At 40.6% G+C, this 27,296-nt stretch overlaps 1 protein-coding gene across 1 annotated transcript; it reads left to right on the forward strand.

Annotated features, from left to right (window-relative positions):
- Window positions 1–27,134, forward strand: LOC114279184 (uncharacterized). Its single transcript, XM_028221394.2, has 8 exons — window positions 1–662; window positions 741–808; window positions 8,799–8,865; window positions 9,014–9,168; window positions 9,270–9,349; window positions 25,162–25,230; window positions 25,609–25,709; window positions 26,652–27,134. Exons 1-8 carry the CDS (start codon window positions 405–407, stop codon window positions 26,946–26,948), a joined length of 1,095 nt encoding a protein of 364 aa, XP_028077195.1. The 5' UTR covers window positions 1–404; the 3' UTR covers window positions 26,949–27,134.
- Window positions 27,135–27,296: the final 162 nt, after the last annotated feature.

The following is a 27,296-nucleotide window of genomic DNA, read 5'->3' on the forward strand; positions in this document are numbered from 1 at the left end:
AAATAGGATAGTGACTTTTGACTTTTTAGATTTTTTATATTATGCCAAACTAGGCCTTATTTAGAACATCCCAAACCACCCCTAAATTTTTGAACAAATTTAACGAAAAAGAAAAGAGAGTGAAGGGAAGATGAAAATTAACAGGGGCAAAACAACAAGAAACAGCGCAACAAGAGCGTTGAATTACAAAACAAAAACATATAGGGGTCTAAATGCAATAAAAAGGAATAAATCACATGCTAATGCCGGTACCAAACAGATGGGAAGTCAAAATTACGGAAAATTCTTCGCCGCCGCCCATGGCGGCGACACCTATAAAAATCTCTTCAAAAAAACTCACCATTTATAGACAACCACAAAACACAACCCACTTTCATTGACGATTGTCTCAAAACCCAATCAAAATGCTTCGTCTTCTTCTCTTGCTAGTCTTGTTTCTGGTTTCTGGGTCAACGCTTGTGGACTCGCACAAAGAGTCCGGCGATTGGAGCTGCGAGTCCGACCCAGAGGCCCGCGTTGCGGCCGAGTTCAGCCCCGGACTCGTCACTCTCGATGGACACGCCGACGATTGGAAAAACGTTGATGGGTTCGAGTTCTCTCTCCTCCCTGCTCTAGACCCACATCCAGATCACGAGTACAAAGGTGGAAAAATGATTGTAAAGGTGAGTTTGTGATCTCATACGCATGTTGGGTTTAGATGAGGAGATAGTGGGTGACAATTGATTGTGGATTTTTTGTAGGCTTTGCACGATGGGAAAGATGTTTACTTCATGTTGCAAATTGATGGAGACTATGTCTACTCAAAAGGGTTAGTAAATTTTATTTTATTTTTTTGCATTTTATATGGACTGTTTTTGCATAACTTTTGGCTTTGGTTACTCTAGTGGCAAAATTTGGTTCTGGGTATCAGACCAATTTGGATATTACTTTTGCTTATAGTTTCTTTCTTTCTTTTTGTTTTTTTAATATATTTTGGTAGTGGTGGTCGGCTTAAAGTTAGTTATTAGGCTTTTGTCATCTAGTTCATGCTGATCAAGTAGTGATTGGGACAATTTGGTGCTCTTGGTTATAATTTTTGGATAAAAAGTTTGTAGACTGCAATAGGTTTCCTTGAAAGTGCAGTTCAGATCCTTTCTTCATCATAGCGAACCAAGGATTGCATATATATTCGGACATGGGTCTTATGGTAGAGATGCATATGAATCTTCAATTAGTCTATTGTGACTATTCCTTTTCACTGAAAAGAGGGACAAAAAGGAAGGGGAAGAAATTAGAGAAATTGAATTTTATGACTATTCTGGATTCAAATGGTGATATGTCAAAATTTTGAACTTCCTTTCATTCTTGGCAATCAAATGGTGAGTAATTAAGGAAATTTTACTAATGAAACGCGAGAAAGAAGATTAAGGTATACAGCTTGACAGATTATTGTGCAGTCCTTGTCATAGCTTAACTTTAAAAGCAAAAGAGGAATCACAAACAAATTCTTTATGCTAAAAATGAGTAGTATGCAATAAGGACGTTTTGAGCTTGTGTACTCCAAAATTAGTATCTTTAAATGTACATTGATTTCTTTCTCTCCCAAGCCAAATCCCATCGAAGTAGAAAGAAAATGGCTAACATTTTCCTCCTCTCTACAACATAAACCACATCGGCTAGTAAGTCTAAAACCCTCTCTTCATCAAATTATCATAATAAGTAGTGATGCAATCCATGGCATCTGTCCAAACAAAGAATGCCACCTTTGTTGGAACTTTGAACTTCCAAATGAACTTTGTCAGGAATGACTGCCTCAATCTTCCATTCCATTAATCAATGAATAATATGACTTAACTTAGAAAGCCCACATTCCATGCATCCACCTTGGCTTGTCCTCACTGTTCCTCAAAAGTGATACTCCATACAAGAGCTCAAGAAAGTCAACCATGTACTTAACTCCCTATCATGAGGGGCCACTATAGAGCTGAAACAACCCAATCATAATTTTTTAGGGTCATGAGGCATTTTGTTTTAGTCTTGATTCATGCAGTAACAAAATAGGGTGATCCTGGTTTGGTCAAGGGTTGAGTTCTTGAAAGAACCAAATCAACCCAAGAACCAAACTTGTACTTAACAACTTATATCCACATGACACATAAATTCAATTTAACTTCTTTGTTTGTCACTTAATGATTGGCTTATTAGTTAATGTTTAACTTAATAGAAATAGGAAGTTATTTTAATCCGTTATCTATAAAAATCAATTAATTAAGTATTAACCTTATTTTTTTTATTTATTTTTATTTTTTTTTTGTGGATAAAGTATTAACCCTTCTATAAAATTCAATTAATTAACCTCAACAAAGTGGTTCATCCAAAAAGAGAACACAAATCCCATGGATTTTAGTCCTTATAACTTTGTACACCTACCATAATTTTCTAGAAAGGGAATAATAACGAGGTGTGGGGGGAGAAGAGAACCTTCAAACGTGAACCAAATTGAACTGTACATGGTTTTGATTTGATTGTAATGGTTACTGTTTTTAGGTTAAAGAAATGAGAATCAATCCAATGCGGTTTGGTTTTGGTTTTGGTTTTGGTTTGTGCTAAACCAAGAAAATTTACCTGGTTGTATCCCTACTACATGTTATTTGGATCAACATGTTTCTATTAAAATCATGTTGTGCCTATTTGGTGGGAAGGATCGGGACCCAACATGTGATGAGTTCCATTTAATATAAGGAGATTTAAATTACATGAAGATATTGAATGAGACTTATCATGTGGTGGGTTTGAAATTTTGAATCCTCAGTCTTCATTTTGCTGGCCATTGGCCTGGGTAAAACCCTTGAATTAACCGTAGTGTACTTGCGGAAAGCTCTTTACTGAGGGCCTATGCATCCCTGGTGATTAGTCAGACTTTGATCCAAACACCCCAATGTCAATCCAAAAAAAAAAAAAAAAGATTGGGTTGAAACTACATCTTAAGTTGGACTGAAGGTATGTTGGATGCTAGTGTCTCAATGATGAATGCACAACAAGGTGGATTTGTTGGAAAATTTACTAAGATAGGCCGATTGACAAGTGGACTTAGGGTTTGTGACAAAACTATGTTTAGTAAAGCAAGCTGATTGTTGTGAAGTTTATCGGATTATGTTTATAAAGATATTAACTGATTAGAAGAATTCATTATTTGAAATTAACTTTTCAGAAAGAGCCTTTATTTATTAACCCAACTAAATATTCAAAAAAAAATAAGAAGTCTTTATTGTCTGTATTTACAAAAGAATCATCTGATGGTAAAAGTCATCAGGTTGAATACATTGTTGGTATGCATGGTTTATTCAGTGGGATCTATTCATTGGTATGCAATAATCTTTTAAAATATTGGCCAAACTTTGTACCTATCTATATATCATCTATAAAATATTCAGTGGGCCCTTATACCTATCTATATATCATCTATAAACAATTGTGCCAAACTTTGAGCCAAACATGGCCTAACGAATCAGACGAAATTCAGTTCTCAATTTATTTTCCCAAATGGCTCTAAAAATTCCCGGTATCTCATAGACGCGCTCAATTTTGTTTTCTGAACCCATTACGGTCATCAATTTCAGTCCCAAAGTTCTCATCTCAACAGATATTCTTCTAATTCAAACAGATATTCTTCAATTAATTCGCATAAACACATAATTAATTACTGATAAATATGACACATGTTTTGGGGTCATTACAGGAAGGTTAAGTTTAGCTTGGCTTTAAACACTTACGTGGTCACTATATGTACATGCTCACACTGTGTTTGTTTTAAGATGCCAAAACTGCTCGATTTTATTGAGAATCTATCAAATTGTATAGGGTTGAAGGTTAAGTTTGGCTTTGTATGCTTGTGTCATCAATAGACTCACTACGTACATGTTCAAACCAGGTGTTTGTTTTAAGATGCCAAGATAGCGTCCCATGATCATAGCCCACTGAATGAATTTCATCTTTTGAGGTTAGGCAGTTTAAAAACAAGCGTTTTATGAGCTTCAACCTAATTCACAAAACCATACTTTCCCTGTAAGTTTTAGCGAATGTAGATTGATCAAGTTTCTTTGTGAGTAAGCTGACAAGTGGATTTAACTGCAGAAAAAACCATGGAGCATCTTTTTGAACAAACTTGTACATCCAAAACCTCATTTCTTGAGATTTTTAATAGTTTTACTTAGAGGTTGCTGGTCATAAGTACATGTGTTAAGAGATGTAGAAGTTGTAGTACCCTTGATATAGTACTCAATATTTTACTCATTGGAGTTAAAAATTTCACTGAGGTCTTGTGATTTCAGTCTTTCCAACAAATTTAGCATGCCTGCATTAGATTTAAAATTATTATAACTTGAGCTTGGGCCCAAAAGTAGTCAATGCTTAGCCTCGTGGTTGTTTACATGTCCGTATGGTCACTTGTCTTTGAGTTCTGAAAATCCTTTTCTTTTTTTTTTTTGTTTTTGTTTTGTTGGGGGGGAGGGGGGTCTGCACTACTTGTGTAGTTCCAAATTCTAGTTTGGCTCAAGGAATAGCTGCATTGGAGGTTTTCTGGATTTTAAATTAATTATAGCTGTCTAAGATTATAGGAATCTAACCTATCTATCTAACAAACCTTATGTTTCCTTAAGCCTACCGCTTTGTCTCCTCAACTGCATTGGTCTACATCATCACTTGTGATCTCATGTTTTCATGTGTTTCACTAATGATGAAATGGATCAATGAAATTGAGAGGGCAGAGAAAGGGGCACCTAAGGAGGTAAAGGATATGGACTATTCTACCACTACTTTCGCAAATTACTTAGCTCTATATCAAAGCCCATTTGTTTTCGTTAAAACCTATCACCTACTTCACCCACTTAAACCTACTCCACTAAACCTAACCCACTACACCACTACCACCTCACCTACTCCACTAAACCTAACCCACTGCACCACTACCACCTCCACTTCACCTACTCCTTACCTACTACACACTCACCCTCTTCTATATATAGGAATCATGAATCATTGTAATAAATATAACATTAGATCAATCAATAAATAATACATACAATTTATTCTCTCTCTATCAATTTATTTTTTACATGGTATCAGAGCAGGTTTAGCACCTAGTATTTTTCGCTTCACCGGCGGGCGGCAACCTCCCCTTAGTCGTCCGCCGGACCTCAACCTAGTCCGCTATGATTTTTTTTTTACACATACCTTGCCAAAACAAAGCCACCATTGCCATCTCTGCAGAAGCTCTCAACACTGCTTTCAACTGAAGTAGACTTCGATCTCAGATCCTCAAGTCAGTCCAGTTTCGGAATCAGCGAGTACACATTTGCCGATGTGGGAAACTTGGAGCATTGCGCCAAATACCTGAACCAGACGCTCGTTACCTTCGGATTTCCGGCGTCGCTTGATCTGTTTGCAAGTGATCCGGTTTCGATTGCGCGCACTTGCAATTGTGTATATGCACTGTTACAGCAGAGGCAATGTGATATTGAATTTCGGGAGTCTGCTAATGAGCAGAGACAACGACTCCTGTCTGACATATCAAGATTAGAGGCCCGGGTGGAGAGGCTTGAAGCCCAGTTATCTGCGAATTGAATCTGCTCTTCTTGTCAACAGATTTGAGGTGTCTTGAGTTTAGTCCATTGCTTGAATTCTGCGAATTGAATCTGAAGCTACAGCAGCATATTATTACTCGAACAATTACTCGAACGGAAGCTAAAGCTACAGCAGCATATTATTACACCATGGCAACTGCTCTATCGAGATTCTCGCACTTCGTCACTCTTCTGCTGCTGTTACTCCTCGTCGCGTCGCTCTTCGAACCAACACACGGTGGAATCGTCGGCGATGGTGCTTCGATTCGGAGCTTGCGAAGCAATCAGAGGAACAATCGGATCGTGGACTGTAGCGAGATGGCCTTGAAATCGCACTGCTCTCAGTACTCCAACAAGTGCCGCTGGTGCCGCAGCGAAGCTCTCGATGACATGTGCTTTTCCAAATCCGAGGCCTGGCGATTGCCCTCTCAGGTCTTCGTTTGCGATTAAATCCATTCTCTCTCTCTCTCTCTCTCTCTCTCGGTTTAGAGAGGGAGAACATTCAGGGAAAATGAACCCACCAAAGCAACTCTCTCTCAACCTTATCTCTCTCTGGTGAAAAAAAAAAAAAAAAAAAAACAGCACACATAGAGAGATACAGAGACATGTGCTCTCTCTCTTGGTCTCTCCAAAAAAATAAAAATAAATAAATAAATCAATAAATAAATAAATAAATAAATAAATAAATAAATAAAGCTGCACTTTCCTTCACTCTCCTATCACACACTGATACACAGAGGCGTGGCCATTCTTGCATCCACCGCTCAAATTTTATTTTTTATTATAAAACTATTCGTCTTGTTCCCCACTCCATCCTTTATTATTTTTATTCATTCTTATATATTCATCATCACCATGCTTATCATTTCATCACCATCTCCATATTTTGTTTTTATTATTCGATTCCCTTACTTTTCACAAAAAAAAAAAAAAAAAAAAAAAAATTCATCATTCCACAAACTTGTTGTTTCTTCATGCCGGGGATCAACCCCGATCAGAATTTTACAGCGAAAAAAAAAAAAAAAACCCGCAAATCCAACACCCACAACAACAACGGCTTTGTTTTTCTTTTCTGTAGACGGCCACACACCGACATCCCTTCTCTACTCTGCCGCTGGTCTCTTCTTCTTGCCTCCGTCCTGGGCGGCCCTTGCCGGTGCTGCCTCCGTGTTTCCTACGCCGTCGAGCACGTTCACTCCCCCATACTCCTCCACTGCAGCATATGGCGGACCTCCAAATCGGAACATAACGGTGGCCTTCCGCTTCAGCTCCTTATTTTCCGCCTTTAGCACACTTATCTCTGCTCGCGCATCCTTATACATGCGCTGGAGCAGAGCCAGTTGGGCGTTTAACTGCTGCACCTCATTTGTCCTACTCTGCAGCCGGTGCGACAGGTTTGTGACCGCCGTCATGGTCTCCACACATGACTTCAAAGTATACTGATTGGCCTCAATATCAGTTTGCACCGCCATTTTTTGCTCCACCGACCGCATCGGAAAGTTCAACGGAGCAAAACCAGAGGTGCTTGGTTGAGGTTCACTGGCCACCGCACCAGTTATCTCTCTTGTTGACTCGTTGAGGTCGGGAAAAAGAGTGAGCAGACCACGGGACGAAGAGGCCATATTCTGGGTAGCTGAACGGGAAGACGAGGCCATGTTATGGGTTGCTGAGTATTTCAGAGAAAGGTTGGTTACAGAATGGCAACAGAGTGTTCCAGAATCTCTTTCTCAGAAACGGAAGAGTTTTTTCAAAGGATTTTCGGCGGTTTCAGACTGGTTTGCACAGCCTCCGCCTCAACCTTGGTTAAATAGCCGAGGCCGACACGCCACTCTGTCGCTCACGTGCCTCGCCGCGTCTCCGGCTCACCTTTTAATGGCTCGACGCTTTCTGTCAGGCACGCCTTTTGATGAAGTGGGCGCGCCTTTTGAGGGCGCGACTTTTGAGGGCTCACTATATATATCCATATATATATATATATTTGGGCAGCCTATATACACCATCATACAGTGTATTTTTTAAGGGTCCGACAAGACTCTGTAAACTGTCCCGACATTGATTCCAGTTAGCTCCTTCAAGGGTCCGACAAGACTCTGTAAACTGTCCCGACATTGATTCCGGTTAACTCCTTCATGGGTCCGACAAGACTCTGTAAACTGTCCCGACATTGATTTCGGTTAGTTTCTACAAGGGTCCAGCAAGACTCCGTAAACTGTCACAACAACTATCACAACATTGTCTGCTACAACGGTCCGACATGACCCCATAAACTGTCTTCTACATCGGTCTGACACAACCATCCAGTGTCCTCTACAACGTTATGACACCACCATACAGTGTCTTCACCATCAGTCTGACACGACCATACAGTGTCTCCTATCCTCTTTTCTTTTATGTATTCGTCTATTTTCTTGTTTTGTTACTCTCTCCAAACTCAAGTTGGCTAGTTCCTATCCCCCTTGAGTTTGCGGGGCTATTAAAACCTATCACCTACTTCACCCACTTAAACCTACTCCACTAAACCTAACCCACTACACCACTACCACCTCCACTTCACCTACTCCTTACCTACTACACACTCACCCTCTTCTATATATAGGAATCATGAATCATTGTAATAAATATAACATTAGATCAATCAATAAATAATACATACAATTTATTCTCTCTCTATCAATTTATTTTTTACAGTTTTGGTACTCCTCACTCAGTTTAAGAAAAGCTTACATCATATAGTTTGTTGCTATGGCTTATTTTTAGTGACAACAACATTAAGTAAATGGTGAGGACATTGTCATGTGGAATGTGTAAAAAATTCACAATCAACTATTATTTTAGTGGTTATCGTTTTTGTTTCCTTCTCTCTCTCTCTCTCTCTTTCTCTCTCTCTCTCTATATATATATGTATCTGTGTGTGTGTGTGTGTGTGTATTTGGTGAAATAAGAATTCGTGGTGGGAGGGATTTGGTTGAGCTACAAAAAGGTGTGTGTGTGTGTCTAAGTAACCAAGAATAATCGATACTAACTATTATGTCAATTTAAGAACATTACGTCATCTATTTATCTGTCTTTCACCATATCATTCAGTTATGTATAGGAATTTATTTTCCATTGAACTTCATTATCATATCAGTTGTCTCCAAGTGCTTTCACTCATATGGTCATGCTGAGATATAATGGGTCTGTTTCTGAGTCATGCAGGGATGGCACCAAATGCCCATCTGTTGCTCTGATGTTTCAAGTTGGAGAGAGTGCCACCTATCATGATGTAAGCATCTTTGATTACTTTCAATATATTTTACGGCTGCTATTTGTGTTATTTGGCCTTTCTAGTTTCCCCATTCTTTTGGTTTGTTTTCCAAAAAAAAAAGGAAAGAAAAGGTAAATAACTACTGAGAATGGCTTTTATACACAAGATGGGTGGATGTAAAGAATCCCCAACTACATGCAACAGCGCGAGTTGCCATGGCTATGAAGTCGACATTATGCATTTCTCCATTGGAAATGCTGTCCCGGGACGGTTGTATGGAGGCAATCCAATAGATAACAAAGATGGGACTGGAGGTGACAGGTAGATGTAGTCCATATTTCTTGTTGAACTATGTCATGAAGAGCCTTACAATATGGTTAATTTGTGGTTCTTTACCCCAACTCTGGTTAAATCCTCAACAGGTTTGGTCATTTGGTTGATGTGTATGCTTGGAATCCACATTGTAGGAATCTTGATGGAATCAGTCCTTCAGGTCCTTCAGGTAATTTAGAATTAAAGTTCCTATGGTTTTGTATGCCATTTTGAAGCATCCATTATGTTCAACATCTAATAATTTTAAATACTTCTATTACTCTTCATTATCACAGGTTTCCTTATATTAGCATGTTCTTACGGTTCCTTAGGTGGTTAGTTCAATGATTACTGACCTTTATGGTAAAAGTTATATTAATTCTCTTAAGTATTTGTAATTTCGTTATATATTTGTAGGTTACCTTTAAAAATTCAAACATTTGAACAGATTTTTTATTCATCCTTCACGAGTACTTTGTACTTCTGCACTCATACTTTGGACACAACATTGATCTGTAACTAAAACACTCATGATAACCAAACCAAACCAAAGCAGTTCCACTCTATGGAATGCTATATGGTCAGTTGAAATTAAATAAATCGCTGACTTTTTTACTACAACATTCCATTTTAATTTAGGTCTTCTCCTCTCGCTAGTAATTTCCATTAATAATGATCATATCGCTCCTCTTTACTGTTGCATTTATCAGTTTTCATTGTATATAAACTAACCATCTTAGTCTATTTTCTCTAAGCTTACTTCCAATTGGTGCTACTCACATCATTTCATAAATATATGCATTTCTAATTCTATTTTCCCTGAACTTATTACACATCCATCTTAGCATCCTCATTTTAGTTACACTCATTTTATTAATGTTTTGTTTTGTAATCACCTAGCATTCTATTTAGTAAAGCATCATTGACCTTATAGTTATCTTCTAAATTTTTTCCTTTAATTTAGTTGGTTCTTGTCGATCAAATTACATGCCAAAAGCACCCCTTTACCTATGTTTTTTTTTATTATTTTATATATTCAGCTAGCACCCCTTTACTTGAATCAATCTACTTTGTTTGTATGGGTCACATCATCTCCAACCTCTCCATCATTATAATAATCGAACAATTGTTCCCTCTTTAATAGTTCTTGGTTTTTGATCTTCACTTCACTGCTACTTTTACTTCTATTGTTACTAAGGTTATATTTCATATATTCAGTTTACTTCTACTTATTTTAAACCCTTACTCAAACGCTTCTCTCCAAACTATAATTTAGTGCTAATTCCTCATTTAATGTCATCCAATAAGACAATAAAATCAGTAAAGAGCACATGAGACACCATCCTAATGTATCCAGACAATCCATCAACGACTATAGCAAATGGGTAAAGACTCAAGGTTAACCCTTAGTAGTAAATTCTTTTGTTTTTCCTGCGAGTGATCTAATTGTAATCACAACTCCATCATACATGTGCTTTTGTTGCATCAATATACTCATTTGTCAGTATCCTTTCCTCTAACACCAACCATATTATATCCTAGACACTATTTTTTTGAAATCTATTAACTATATATATATATATGAAGATCCCCACAAGTGAACAGTGGGATTGATACCCTGGATTAGTCGGTCCAATGAGCCGGATAATAAGTTATTAATATATATATATATGAAGATCCGACCCCATTTGATGGGACTTAAGGCTTGGTTTGGTCTGGTTTTATATGAAGATCCCTATTTGTTCTCTATTCTTTTCTATTATGCTCGATTTGGTTCAATGGAATGAGATAGAATGGAATGGAATGGTCATTCCTTAAGCTCCTTTATGGAATGATCATTGCCTTATAATGGTGTACGATGATTCCATTTGCAATGTATTTTTCATTATTTTTTTAGTCAACCAAACATTGGAATGAATATTTTGATGGATTGACCATTTCATTCCACTTCATTCCATACATTAGTCTCTTTAGTAAGTATGTTACTTCCATAGTTGATCTACTAGACATAAATCCAAATTGATTCTCTAACACAACTATTGCTACTTTTTAAGTGATATTCAATCACTCTTTCCCACGATTGCATTGTATGACTCATCAACTTACATCTATATTTGTTGCAATTTTGGATATCTCTTTTGTTTTTATATATAGTCTACTACAATACTTTCTCTACTTGACAGGCATTTTCTAAGTTATTATAATCTTATTAAATAATTCTGTTAACCAAAACACGCTCTCCTTAACTGAGCATTTCTAAGCCTCAATAAGGATACAATCTGATCCTAAAGCGTCACCTGATTTCATCTTCTTATGTGGAATTCCCAACTTGAACTTCCTTATTTTATGATAAAACTTGTATTCTCTAGTTTCATCAAGGTTACGATGTCCCTTCCTTTTGAGCTTTTTCAATATCTTTTCATTTTAAGGTTTTTTGTGCAATAAACACGCTGACAGGGAGTCAGTTATTTCCAATCTTAGAAGCGGTTTCCGATGGTATTAGTGTGTTACCTGGTTTGTTGCCGGTGACGCTGGAGGATAGGCCACGGTAAAGGATTCTTTTCCTTGGCGGTCTATCCTTTGAGACCCAAGAGGAGACAGTGGAATCGCAGGGCCATCGGCGGTTGGGGATTGTGGAGCGTGGCACAGGGCTACAGCGAGAGGTAATTCTGGTCGGTTTTGAGGTAGGTTGGATTGTGCAGAAATTGAGGGAGGCCTCTTGTCACAGTGGGACCTCATCTTTTCTAGGTCGCTTGGATGGGAAACGTCGGAGTGTGGCTGTTTGGCTTCGTGGCGAGGAGGAGGGTGGGGCTTCAGTTCAGATTGTGGTCATGCTAGACAGCAAGCGGCTCTAGATTTTTATCCCTACTTCGGAGTTTGGGGATGGATGGGAGGCTGTGGCTCTAGTCATAGAGGGATTTCTCAAGGGGAAAGGTTGGGTTTCGAAGATTGCCACCGTAAAAGGGGTATCAGCGGTGCACACAGGTGTTTTGTTGAAGGTAGGAGGTGTGGTTCCTGTCGGCATCAGTGGCCAGTTGATTCAGGCTGTGGCGGAGGAGGGGTGGTTTGGTTTGTTGAATAGGGCTTTGGTGGGAACCGTGGGATTGGCAGGGGACAAAGATGTGGGCTTCTCGGCCATATCGACGTGGGTGGATCGATGGTGGAAGATGTCGGGGAAGGTGGAGGTCTAACCAGTGGGGCCTCAAGCTTTCCTATTTGTGTTCCCTTCACAGCATGAAGCTGGGCTGGTTCTACGACGTCGGTGGGTTATTGCTAGCCGTGATTTGAGCTTGCAATGGTGGTCGCCGTCGGCTTTATGTGGTACAGGGCTGGTATCGGAGAAGAAGGCGTGGTTGTGGGTGGTGGACGTTGATGAACTCTCGGCGTCAGACCTTGGTGTGGTTCGATTGCAAGTTCGCCGTGGCGGTAGTATTCCTACCACGATCTCGCTCCGATGGGAGTCTTGGTAGTATGAGATACCTATATGGCCGGAAACAGGGCCCACGGTCGAGGTTGTTCGGCTGGTGGTGGAGATGCGCGATGGAGTTTAGGAGCACAAGGAAGGTCGCATATGGAGGCGTGATGAACGACAGAATTTTAGGTCTAAGATATTAAGGGGATTGATCGCAGATATGGTGATAGGTTCCATGGGTTTGGGCTTCGAGGTAGGCCGCCTATGTTGAGAAAAAAGGATTGAGCTTCGCGTGTAGCCCAAATGGGCCCATATAAAGGGAAGGCAGTGGACCGACGGGGTAGAGTGGAAGCCCAAGCAATGGGCCATGCTACTAATGGATTTAATGAGTTAGGCATTGGAGTTTATGGGTTGGGCCCTAATAAAACAGGCCCAGCTCAACAGGAGCAAGTACTAGCTGGCCCATTGTTGCCGACTTGGGTACAACTTAACCCGTCGGTGAATCAGGTCTTCGATTCATTGCTTGATGGACTTGGGTCGCATCGACAAGATGAATGTGATGATCTGCATACTGTTGGGGTGGTAGCGCCAATTCCGTTGGTGGCGCTTCGACCACCGTCTTTAGGTTTGGCTTGTGGGCAGTTGGCTTCGGAGGATCGCCGAGAGTGTAGTCCGACACACACATCCCTGCCGGCTGTGGGACAGTATACGCCTAGCCGATTGCTGGGAGAGGAGATTGAGTGGAAGACTGTGTTCAACACAGACTAGGGTAGGTCTAAGGTTATGTTAGAGCCGGAGTGGTCGAATTCAAGTGATGCACTGGCTTTAGTGGTTCAACCGGAGGTGATCGCAGATGGGGCTTCTGGGTTACCACACCCTGAGCCAGATCCGGAGGCCGTGTTGGGTGCAGATTTCTGTATGGATCATCCACCATCATCAGATGAGGTATCAGATTGGGTGTTGGACCGCATATCCGAGGTTAGTAAATTTTTGGGAGTATCCTTTGAGGGACATGAGGATCAGGCTTTGCGATTGTTTTCTGCTATTGAAGTTTCATGGTCAGGAGGAGGAGTGGGTCGTGAGGAAGTACAGGTTGTTAGTAAGACAGATAAGGGGGCCCGGGAGTTATAGAGACAAGAATGTTCAATAAATTATGATAAAACTACAAGCGTAGGCGATCGGCAGTTAAAGAAGGAGCGAGGTGGTCCCTTATTGTTGCCGTGCATCTGAAAATTTTGACTTGGAATGTGCGGGGTTTGAATGATCAAGGGAAACATACGGTGGTGAAGTCCTTGTTGAAAAGTGTTAGGGCAGACGTGGTGTGTCTCCAGGAGACGAAGTTGGAGGCTGTTGGTTCGGAGTGTGTGCGGCAGTTATGGGGCGGAAGGCATGTTGAATGGGTTTTCCAACCGTCTTTAGGGGTACCCGAACCCGCCCCTATGGGTTAAGGTCATAACCGGCCAATAATCAAGGGATTACCTGCGGCCTTGAACCAGACAAAAGGTATTCCATCAAAGTTAAGGGGCCAAACGGAAGCAAACTTACAAATTATCCATAAAGCCGTGCTTACATGGCACATCAAATAACCTATCTCTGTATTCGTTAATAACTCACACCAAAAAGGAAATCAACTTAAAGTGTTATACACACACAGGATCATTCAAAACTTAGTCAGCCAAGCCAAAACTTATGTATAAGGGTAATTCAATGTTTTCGCCAACATATAATAACGAAAGAACAAAAGGCAAAAACGAGTCTCATGCATGAGACGTATGAGCTGACTCCTCAAAACTTGACTATTTCACACCTGCTTCACTGAGGCTGGGTTTGGACATCTCTTTGCTCACCTACATGCACAGGAATGAGTGTGAGCGAAAACCCAGTGAATAATATCAAATAAAGAAGGTACACAAAGGAGGTTCACATATATCAAATGGCCTTGGGCCCATTTAGAATTCTATTTAGTACAATAGGCAATTTTAAGTCCGAACGTATCAAACGGACTCTGGCCCACTTCGTTCTTAACAAACGGCCTCGAGCCCAATTCATTCGTGTCCGACGGCCTCTGGCCCAATTATTCTTGTCAAACGGCCTTCGGCCCATTCATTCGTATCAAACGGCCTTCGGCCCAATCATTCCTTCATGTCAAACGGCCTTCGGCCCATTCATTCATTCGTTTATGTCAAGTCGCCTTCGGCCCATTCATTCATGTCAAACGGCCTTCAGCCCATTTATTCATGTCAAACGGCTTTCGGTCCATTCATTCATGTCAAACGGCCTTCGGCCCATTTATTCATGTCAAACAGCCTTCGGCTCATTTATTCATGTCAAACGGCCTTTGGCCCAATCATTCATGTCATATGGCCTTTGGCCCAATCATTCATGCATGTCAAACAGCCTTCGGCCCAATCACTTGTATCCAACGGCCTTTGGCCCAACCATAGGGCATAACAAACATTTGTCCACAATTCAAATTAACAAACTTATAAGACTTATATGGAAATAAGCGATTGGACAAATAACATACTTCAAAATATCTTTACTAAGATATTACTCACAGTGATCTGTCGGTGGATTTGTCCACGTACTTGACCCTACACATTTCATGAACATAATGGGTCACAAACAATTCAATCCGTTCTTAATTCATGCATCTCTCTTAGGCTTCTTTCTTATCATTTTAACTCATTCACAATGCTTAGTGTATGCCTAAGAGTGCTTAGAAATGAAGGAGAACGGAAAAATGAGACACAACATATTTTCAAACTTTCAGAAACAGGGTTTCCCGCTCGAGCGTGGCCTTAGCCACTCGAGTGAACCCCTTGGGTCTGCAAAAGTGCTGGTTGCCCCATTTTTACGCTCGAGCGTGACTTCGGACGCTCGAGCTGAAAGTCACACTACATGGCTCCCCGCTCGAGCGTGAATATCCCCGCTCAAGCGGACATCAATGTCTGCGAAAGTTCTGGGGGCTTGCATTTCACGCTTGAGCGGACATGCTAAATTCTGGGTTTTTCAGCAAGCTGTTTGAGTTTCAAACTTGCATTCAAACTTGTGTTTCTTGCATATTATGACTCATAACTCTCATATACATTTACTAACATGATACAAACACCAAATTACCACATTATGAAGTTCAATTCCCATGAATCAATTACATGCATGCCTCAAATTATTCCAAACTCATCACCAACATAACAAATTCATACATTCAAGACTCACACCTCCATGATTTGCACTTGCATGTGGGATATACCCTTTATCCTCAACTTAATTGGTGAAGAGATGATCAAAAACATGGACTTCAATCAAAATTCAACATGGATTACACACCTTATGCTCAAACATGGAAATTCATAGCAATTTCTTGCATGCATGCATCTATTGACTTCAAATTCATCAATTACAACTCAATTCTTGTTCTTGGTCACATAATTACTTGAATTCACATGTTTACAAACTCAAACCCATGAATTAAGGGTTGATTACTCACCTAGGAGCTTTAATTCTTCCAATTATAGCTAAATCTTGAGCTAATCCCCTTAGTTTCTTGAGCTCTCTTGAAATTCTTCAATGTTGGCCCCTTTCTCTCTCTAGATTCGACCCTCTCTCTCTCTAGAGAGTTAATTTTCAGATTTTGAGCTCAAAACCAAATCAATATAAGTGTACGTTAGCCTATTTATAGGCTTTCTTAATCAAATTGATTATAACCAAATAATGGCCCTCTAATTAATCATTCTGAATCTAATTATTTGATCCGAATAAATTTTCAATTAAATTTCACCGTAGGCTGTAAAAATTACGCTAATTACAATGGCGTAATCAATTTCGGTTTCTCTGGCCGATAAGGCCTTCAATTTAAATTCTAAAGCAGATAATTAAATAGATTTTCCTACGGTGAACACATAAAAATTCAAAACCACATATGTACATATAAATGGCACTCAAAATCCTATTAAACAAATAATCACATTCATAACTAAGGTTAATTAGCATAATACGGAACAGGGTTATCACAGTCGAGGGGTATTCTTATCTGTTGGGATAATAGAATGGTCATGAAAGAGGGAGATAAAGTTGGGGGATTTTCTTTGTCTTGTTTGTTTCGGTGCCTTGAGGATGATTTTCGGTGGGTGTTCACTGGGGTTTATGGTCCAGTTCGAGGGTCAAAAAGGGCAGCCTTTTGGGAGGAATTACTACATGTTGCTTTTAGATGAGGACTGTCGTGGTGTGTTGGAGGTGATTTTAATGCTGTCAGGAGTCCAGTGGAAAAGACTAGGGGGAGTCAGGTGGAGAGGTCTATACGAGATTTTGCTTCCTTCATTGATGAGAGGGAGCTGGTAGATTTGCCATTACAGGGGGGAGGTTATACCTGGTCGGTTGGCCGCATCAGTTCTCGTCTTGATAGGTTCTTGGTTTCTGGGGATTGAGAGGAGCATTTCTCTCATATGCTACAGTGTCGGTTGCATCGTCCGACTTCTGATCATTGGCCTGTCTTGTTGGACAGTGGGGGTGTCCAGAGCAGTCCCTCGCCTTTTCGATTTGAGAACATGTGGTTACAAGCAGCTGGCTTTTCTAATCGGGTGGGTAGTTGGTGGGGGAGTTATAATGCGGTGGGCTCACCTAATTATAGATTAGCTCAGAAATTGAAATTTCTTAAGTCTGATTTGAAGAGGTGAAATATAGAGGTTTTTGGTCGTTTGGAGGTTCAGAAGCAAAACATTTTGTTAGTTTTGCAGGGTTTCGATGAGCGGGAAATTGAGGGGGATTTTTTTGTAGAGGCTATGGCAGATAGGGATGTGGCTCGGAGAGATTATGCGAGGGTTGCTCGGATGGAGGAAATTAGTTTTCGACAGAAGTCTTGATGTTTGTGGTTGAAAGATGGGGACCGTAATACAAAAAATTTTCATCGCATGGCGAATGCTCATCGGCAGGTGAACCAAGTAGGGAGAATGCGGGTTAATGGGATGCTACTTTCGTCGGAAGCAGAGGTTAGGGATGGTATAGTGGCATTCTATCAGCATCTTTTTCGTGATGAGGGTCAGATATGGTGTCCGGGGTTGGATGGTGTGGTTTTTTATTTATTTTTGAGGAGGATGAGCTCTTGTTAGAGAGGCCTTTTACTGAGGAGGAGGTCTTAGGTGTGTTACGAAGTATGCCTAGGGATAAGGCGCCGGGCCTGGATGGTTTTTCCATTGCTTTTTTTCAGCATTGTTGGAGGGTGGTTAAAGGGGAAATATTGGAGGTGTTTGAGCAATTTCATCAAACTGGGCAATTTGAGAGGAGCCTGAATGCCACTTTCATAGCCTTGATCCCTAAGAAGGGGGGGAGGAGGATATTAGAGACTTTCGGCTTATTAGTCTTTCGGGCAGTATTTATAAATTATTGGCTAAGGTTTTGGCGAACAGGCTTCGGGGGGTGTTGGAGGGGATGTTAGAGGGGGTGATCTCAGAATCCCAAAATGCTTTTGTAGGTGGGCGGCAGATTTTGGATGCGGTTTTGGTGGCTAATGAGTTTGTGGACTCGCGCCTTCGGCAATGGACAGGGGGTATTATATATAAGTTAGATATTGAGAAGGCTTACGATAATGTCAATTGGAAGTTCCTGCTGTACATGTTAAAGAGGTTGGATTTTGGGGAGCGGTGGAGGCAGTGGATACATTTTTGTATCTCCACTGTTCAAATGGCTGTCCTAATTAATGGGACGGCGGCAGGGTTCTTCCCCACTTGGAGGGGTTTGAGGCAGGGAGATCCACTGTCCCCAGTATTGTTTATTTTGGTTATAGAGGCTTTGAGTTGACTGTGTTCAAGGGTGGTCCAAGGGGGTTTATTATCAGGTTTTGTGGTAGGTGAGGGGTCTGCCTCATTGGTGGTCTCCCACCTATTCTATGCTGATGATGCGTTGATTTTTTGTGATGCGGAGGCTACTCAGATTGGCAATTTACGTTGTGTTCTGTTATGTTTTGAGGCGATGTCAGGGCTGCAGGTTAATTTGTCAAAATCAGAATTGATACCTGTAGGTGAGGTGCCTCAATTGCCGGTGTTGGCCGCTGGCTTAGGTTGTAAAGTGGCAAGGTTGCCATTTTTTTATTTGGGACTGCCCTTGAAGGCTTCTTTTAAGGAGACTCGAGTGTGGGCTAGAGTGGTGGACAGAGTTCAGCGGCGTTTGGCAGGGTAGAAGCGCCAATACTTGTCAAAAGGGGAGCGAATTACTCTGATCAAGAGTGTTTTGTCCAGCATTCCGACGTACTTTATGTCTGTACATGTGATTCCTGTGGAGGTGGCAAAGCGGTTAGAGAAGTTGCAACGGGATTTTTTGTGGAGTGGGGGTGCGGAGGGTTTTCATTATCGTTTGGTGGCTTGGGAGAGGGTTTGTACTTTGAAGGAGCAGGGGGGTTTGGGTGTGCGGAAATTGGTGGTGTTTAATCAGGCTTTATTGGGTAAGTGGTTGTGGCGTTTTGCGGAGGAACGGGAGAGGTTATGGAGGAGGGTGGTGGCAGCTAAGTATGGGGAGGAGCAGGGGGGCTGGTGTTCGAAGAAGGTGGTTCAATCTCATGGTTGTGGTTTGTGGAAGGGAATTTGGTTGGGAAATGAGGTGTTTTGGGATAGAGTACGGTTTAAAGTGGCGGGTGGTGAGCGAGTTCGCTTTTGGCAAGATCAATGATGTGATGGTTTGACTTTGGCGGCCATGTTTCCTTTGATTTTTGCTATTGCTGTTGCTGGTGAGGAGATGGTTGCTTTGGTTCGAGAGATCCATGGGGCATCAGTTGGTTGGAATGTTCGTCTTCATCGTCATATACAAGATTGGGAGCTCGACCAATTGGTAGATCTTCTCGGCTTTTTGTATGGACTGTAGAATGTGGGGGATGGGATGGATTCTTTCGTATGGGATGTCTGGAGCTCTCAAGGGGTCTTCTCAGTGTCCTCTTTTTTTGGGGTGCTTGAAGAGGGAGGTGGTGGGGTGTTTCCTTGGAAATGTATTTGGGCTATGGGTTCTCCTTCTAAGATTGCGTTCTTTGTTTGGACAGCTGCATTGGGGCGTATCCTAACTATTGATAATTTGATCCGGCGGCGGCATGTGTTGGTCAATTGGTGTTTATGTGTTACAGGGATGCGAAAACAGTGGATAATTTACTCCTTCATTGCCCGGTTGTGTCCAGACTTTGGAATTTTCTTGTTGCTTTGTTTGGCTTTGTCTGGGTGAAGCCAGAAACTTTAATGGGAGTGTTACAGAGTTGGGGTGGGACTAGGGTGCGAAAGCGGTGTAGGAAGGCTGAGGTGCTTGCTTCCCATTGTTTTCTTTGGATGGTTTGGGTAGAACGAAATAGGCGAGTGTTTCAGGATGAGTGTCATTCCGCTTTTTGGTTAGAGAGTCGGTTGTAGATGATATTGCATAATTGGGTTACGGGTACAATTGATCCCAATGTTTTGGTCTTCGTTGATTTTGTGGAGGGTTTGATTAGATGGTTTTGTTTTTTCCTTTCGTGTTCAGTTCTATTATTTGTATCATCTTGATGCTTTCTAATAAAGTTTGTTTATTTATCAAAAAAAAAAAAAATCTTTTCATTTAATAGTTTTTCACCTTTCCCTAATCATCATCCTTCACCTCTGAATCCTCATATTTCATATAATCTTATTAAGGTCTTTTGTTTATTTTTCTCTCAACATGTTTGTAAATATTTTTTCTCCATCTTTGCTGGAGTATTTAATATTTATAAAGATCGTCTATCTTTTTAACCTCCTTGTTAGCTCATTTACGTCTTTTAAGATTTCTTTGCTCTTTTTCTTTTTCTTTGTGTGTGTGTGTGTGTGTGTGTGTCACTTTTTAAAGAATTTTACTACACCTCATTACACCACCACCAAATTTCTATAGATATAGACATTTTCTCTTTTGAGTCTTGAATGACTTCTTTTGATAGTCTTTTAATGCACTCCATTATTGAATTCCACATGTTAATAGACTCATCTTCGAAATTTCATGTTGCTTTGGTTTTAAGTAGCTTATTTGCTTATTTATTACAAGTTATCACATCACTTCTCTACTGTTCTGCACATCTTTTCATAAAAAGTCAAAAAGCCACTGATTTGTCCCCAAAAAAAAAAAAACAGAAACCACTAAATAAGCAAACCCCAATTTCTCACCTTTTATACTTTTAGTTTAGGTGGCAATGGTATGAGCTGGTAAGCATGGTACTGTATTGGTGGCCGGGGCCGGCACTCCGCAAGGGTTTCTAATATCTTTTTTTGTTCGATGTTGTTCTTTAATGTAGATATCTAGTGTTAATAGCCTCTAGCATACCTAGATGTTAAACCCCTTTTGAGATAACCTTCTAATCTTTTACATATTAAGCGGTATGTTTTCTTCTAAGAAAGTGATTTATTGATTTTTTTTACCCAATTTTAAAAGTTATTTGTATTTCGCACTCGTTTTGAAGAAAGTGTTGGTTACTATAATGTTAAATGCTATTGTGAAATCTAAATATTTTCTGCAGCCTCGTTTCAGTTACCAAAACCATATCAACAGTGCACCCTCCTGTAACTTTGTTTATCCTTTCCTACATGACCGTTGTAATCTCCACATATAATTACATTCTCAGCTACAATTGTCTCTTGCATCAATTTATCCATTTGATCTCATAATTTTCTTTTCATATGTTCATCCAATCCTACTTGGGGTGCATTGGCATTACATTAATTACATTTTCTCCAACAAGTCTAATTAGTATTATTTTATCTCCTTTCCTAGTAACTATAATTACATTATCTTTAAGATGTTTAGTTACTATTCTTCCTACGCCATTTCTATGTGTGTTTTTTTCTTTTTTGGTATAGTTAAGTTTGTACCAGTTATTTACTATTTCCTTTACTTTCTCACCTACCCACTTAGTTCTTGCAAGCATGTTGTATTAATTTTCATTCTAATCATAGTATCCACTAATTCCATTATTTTTACATGTTAATGTTCCTTCTGATACTCTTAAGTTGCTAATCTAAACTTGAAATCCTAGACTAGTATCTTTACCCGTGCTTGTCCAGAGAAGCATGGGACCCTGCATATTTTTCAGCATTCTCAGGTGAAAATGTGGTGCCCCTTGCCCATTTTTCTAATGGTCAAAGGCCAGCACAATGCAGGGATTCATGCTCATAAGGGATCCGACGGGGGGTTTTTTCATGTTGGTTGTCTGACAATTGAGCACACAACCCTCCTTCATTCAACCTTGGGATTGGTAGTGTTGAAAACCACAAAAGTGGATTTAACTAATACACTCCATCTACCACCTACTACCACCTACTCTTCTATATATAGGAATCATGAATCATTGTAATGTACATCAATATATATCAATCAATAATACATACAATTTATTCTCTCCTTTCTCTATATCAATATATTTTTTACATGGTATCAGAGCAGGTTTAGAACCTAGTATTTTTCGCTTCACCGGCGGGCGGCAACCTCACCTTAGCCGTCCGCCGGACCTCAATCTATTCCGCTTATTTTCTACACATACCTTCCACTCTCCACAGCCGTAACTCTGCAAGAAGAGATCTCTAAGCTCTCTCTCCTTTCTCTCGAGAGCTTGTTTTTACCGCTGCTGTACATTGGATTGATGCAAGAACACTATGTCAGGCAAGGAGGAAGATGTCAAAGAGCATGAAGGTGTGGATGAAGATGTCCCAGAGGACTCTGAAAAGGCCATGCCATCACCCCAACAGGAGGAGGAAGCTGTTAAGAGCAAGTATGGGCCCAAGAAACCACCACTTATTTGTAAGGACCATGAATGTGCTTACTTTGACTCTGCTGATTGGGCTCTGGGGAAGCAAGGTGGAGAGAAGCCCAAAGGACCACTCAAGGCACTTCAACCTAAACTGCAGCCAACACAACAGCAAACCCGATACCGGAAATCGCCTTGTGGTCCGTCAGATGGTGAAGGAGAGAACACTCCATCAGATGATGCAGCTGCAAATGAATGAGAGGCCACTGTTGGTCTTTTGATGTTGTGAGAACTAGTGGTTCGTATTCTAATATCTGAATAGGCGACCACTAAATTTCTGCACTCTCTTTCCACGCAGTTCCCAAACACATCCACTACCTCACCTTTATTTCCATTATTATAAATGACACCCACCAATTTGTCAACTTTCCCACCATTTCGTATGATGACAGGAGGAGACAGCACATGGAGGGGACACACACAGCAGCACATAGTCCAAACCCATTTTCTTTTCTTCTTTTCTTTCTTTATTTATTTCTTTCTTTTCATTCCTTTATTACATCTATACCCATATCCATCATCACCCTCTTTCTTTATTTATTTCTTTTAATCACCTTTTGCACCCCACTTTCCTTTTATTTATTTTATTTTATCTTCCTTTTTTCGTAATCAAAAAAAAAAAAAAAAAAAAAAAAACATCCACCCACATGGCATGTCCCTCAACCTTTTGACAAGTTATTTTTCTTTTTCTTCTTATCCCCGTATTTATCATTTTCGTTTTTTCCTATATATATATATTAACAAAAAAAAAAAAAAAAAAAAAAACAACAAAAACAAAAAAAAACAAAAAAAACCAACAATACAGATTTGCACAACAACTTTGTTTTATTTATATTAGGGATCAACCCCAATCACAATTTTACACCAAAAAAAAAAAAAAAAAAAAAAAAACAACAACAACAACAACAACAACAACAAACCAAAACACAACACCAAGCCGGCCACCCACCGACCTCACTTCTTCGCCTATTCCGCCGGTCTTTTCTTCTTGCCTCCGTCCTGGGCGGCCCTTGACGGTGTTGCCTCCGTGTTTCCCACTCCACTTGGCACGATCACTATTCCCTGCTCCTCCACTGCAGCATATGGCGGACCTCCGAATCGGAACATCACGGTGGCCTTCCGCTTCAGCTCCTTGTTTTCTGCCTTCAGCACACTTATCTCTGCTCGCGCATCCTTATACATGCGTTGGAGCAGAGCCAGCTGGGAGTTTAACTGTTGCACCTCATTTGTCCTGCTCTGCAGCCGGTGCGACAAGTTTGTGACCGCAGTCATGGTTTCCACACATGACTTCAGAGTATACTGATTGGCCTCAATATCAGTTTGCACCGCCATTTTATGCTCCACCGACCGCATCGGAAAGTTCAACGGAGCAAACACAGAGGTGTTTGGTTGAGGTTCACTGGCCACCGCACCAGTTCTCTCTCTTGTTGACTCATTGAGGTCGGGAAAGAGAGTGAGTAGACCACGGGATGAAGAGGCCATATTCTGGGTAGCTGAACGGGAAGAAGAGGCCATGTTTTTTGGGTTGCTGAGTGTTTCCGATAAGGGTTGGATACAGAGTATTTACAGATTGTTTCAGAATAACAAGTTCAGAGGTTTCAGTCTGGTTTGGTTTCCTCCGCCTCCGCATTGGTTTATATTGACACAGACGACGCGGCCGACATGCCGCTCTGTCGCTCACGTGCCTCGCCGCGTCTCCGGCTCACCTTTTGATGGCTCGACGCTTTCTGTCGGGCACGACTTTTGATGAAGTGGGCGCGCCTTTTGAGGGCGCAACTTTTGATGGCACGCCTTTTTATGGATTGGGCACGCCTTTTGATGGCACGCCTTTTGAAAGATTGGGCACACCTTTTGAGGGTGCGACTCCTTTATGGGTCCGACAAGACTCTGTAAACTGTCCCGACATTGATTCCGGTTAGCTCCTTCATGGGTCCGACAAGACTCAGTAAACTGTCCCGACATTGATTCCGGTTAGCTCCTTCATGGGTCCGACAAGACTCTGTAAACTGTCCCGACATTGATTCCGGTTAGTTTCTACAAGGGTCCAGCAAGACTCCGTAAACTGTCACAACATTGTCTGCTACAACGGTCCAACATGACCCCATAAACTGTCTTCTACATCGGTCTGACACCGCCATCCAGTGTCCTCTACACCGTTATGACACCACCATACAGTGTCCTCTACAACGTTATGACACCCCCATACAGTGTCCTCTACAACGTTATGACACCACCATCCAGTGTCTTCACCAATGGTCTGACACGACCATACAGTGTCTCCTATCCTCTTTTATTTTTATATATTTTCTTGTTTTGTTACTCTCTCCAAACTCAAGTTGGTTAGTTCCTATCCCCCTTGAGTTTGCGGGGGGCTGTTAAAATCTGCCTACTCCACTAAACCTTCACCCACTTAAACCTACTCCACTAAACCTAACCCACTACACCACTACCACCTCACCTACTCCACTAAACCTAACCCACTACACCACTACCACCTCCACTTCACCTACTCCTTACCTACTACACACTCACCCTCTTCTATATATAGGAATCATGAATCATTGTAATGTACATCAATATATATCAATCAATAATACATACAATTTATTCTCTCCTTTCTCTATATCAATATATTTTTTACAAAAAGGATGCCATCAATTTATGTGCATCTGTTCATATGCCATCATCTTGATGTTCTGTGAAATTTGTAAATTTCATTTGTGTTGAAGAAGATTTATAGATTCCTAGTTTCCTCTTATAGTTGGGTTTGTTGTTATTTATTTAGAAAGAGTGCAGTTTAACCATTTTTACTCTCTAGGAAATGATTCTAGTGCACAAAATGACTGGAAGGGTGCATGGTGGCATGACAGTTTCACCACACATTCAGGTAACCTTTCCCCACTTCATGTAACATCTGTGTGGCTATGGAAAACTGAGTCTAGAAAATGTTTTTAAAATATTAAAAGAAACAAAAACAAAACAAAACAAAACAAAAACACTCATTATCATCATGTTCCCATTCCTTCATAATGATGACAAGAAACAGTTTTCCCTTCTGTTTCTGTTTACTGCTTTTTGAAAATAGGCCAGCTGTGCTTGTCTAAATCCTCATACATAAGCATGTGTCCACATGCACGTGCGTGTGGTTTGGTTCCTCTTCTTTTTTTCTTTTTTTCCCCTGTTTTCCTTCGTTTTTGGTTCATTTGTTTGTGCGCTTTTATTGCTGTTTGCATGGTAATGCTTATTTTTGGCATTGTTGACTCAGGTTTTGTAGAAGAAGACAGCCCTTATGCGTCAGCTGGTCAAAAGGGAACATACTACTTTGAATTTTCAAGGCCTTTGAGAACAATGGACCGACTTCAACAGGTTCAGTGCTCTTTAATGCCTCGTTTCATATCTATCTTGCTATGTGACATTGAGTTCAGAAATCCCCTTTATTACAGGCTGGTAATAGTTAGAATTGGTGAGGGTCAGATGCTAGTGCATGTTGAATTCAATAAAAATGAAGTGGTCCAGTCTGTACCTACAGCAATTGCAAAATGATATGAAAGAAATGGCAATAGCCTCATTAAGCAAACTGAATGCAACCCGAATGCTCTGGCGCTTATATTTACGCAACACTTTCATCTTCTTACATGCCTTTTTTTTTTCTTTTTTTCAGTTACACCTTCCTCCAAAATTCGAAGTTGCATTTTATCTCATTACACCCTTCATAATCCCAAATATATTCGCATCCCTCTTTTGATTTTCTTTGTAGACCCTCTAGCATTTCAAACACTACCTCTTCCCACCTACCCCGCCACATGGTCCAGCCCTCCTGCCCCCACCATCGCAAATCAGCCCCTCTCCCCTTCCTGCCACCACCCAAGCTGCCACTTTGAATCCTCTCTCTCTCTCTCTCTCTCTCTACAAGGTGTGGTTGTGGGGTTGCACGGTGACGGGGCAAAGGGAAGGGATTGGCAGCACCGATGCAGGTGGCAGTATGGGGTGGATTATGTTTTTAGAATTTTAGGGTTTGAGGTGTTTAAGATAATTTTATGTAAGAATAAAACTGTAATAAAAAAATAAAAAAAGGGGGGTGTAAGGAGTTGTTTTGGTGGTGTAAATAGAAGCAACCAAATGTTGTGGAAAGAAATCATCTTATTCTCACAAAATGACCAAAATATCCTTCACAATGCTTGCCCAGCTGTGCCAGTGAATATAGACGCTGGCCATAGGTTAGCTCTAAAACACATTAGAATTCTTAAATTAGAATATGCATTGCATAAAAAATGAATTCATTAACACTTGTTTTTGTTGTGAATGTAGGATGTTCAATTCACCATCGGTCAATCCAGCAAGTTTTCGGTCGCATTTTGGTATCCAGTTGATGGGAATCCATGGCGTGGGGCGCAGCACTATTCCGTTAGCTGTGATTGGGTGCCGTTAGATATCTCCCCAGGCAGTTCTGCCCTTTCAAAAGGGGCTTCAGGAAACTCCTCTTCGAATGCTGCAAGTGCCTTTGCTCTTCTCTTATCTGTAGTCGCCGTTTGTGTTTCTGTGTTTGTTGGTTACTGGCTCTTTAAATCCAAATCTATCCCCTTTACCCCCATAGATCATCTTTGATAGGTTCATAGCAGATTTTGCCGTCTCTGTTTTTATTTTTATTCCCCCAACCCCTGATGATATGGCCTTATTTTTGTTTTAATGTGAGTTGGATAATGTTATTAGATTGTTGATATGCCACTTTGTCATTTAAGTTTTTTTTTTATTGAGAATGAAAATAATAAGAAATCATATCACTTTTGTAAATTGGTTTTGTAGTAAAGTAGCATACATCTCTCTCTCTCTCTCTCTCTCTCTCTCTCTCTCTCTCTCTCTATATATATATATATACACACACACTAGTGAATTAGGCCCGTGCTTGCATGGGCAAGTTGGCAAATTTTTTTTTATTTTTTTATTACTTTAAGG

This window comes from Camellia sinensis, chromosome 2, assembly GCF_055761805.1.
Source record: "Camellia sinensis isolate YWXY chromosome 2, ASM5576180v1, whole genome shotgun sequence".
Taxonomy (NCBI): Eukaryota; Viridiplantae; Streptophyta; class Magnoliopsida; order Ericales; family Theaceae; genus Camellia; species Camellia sinensis.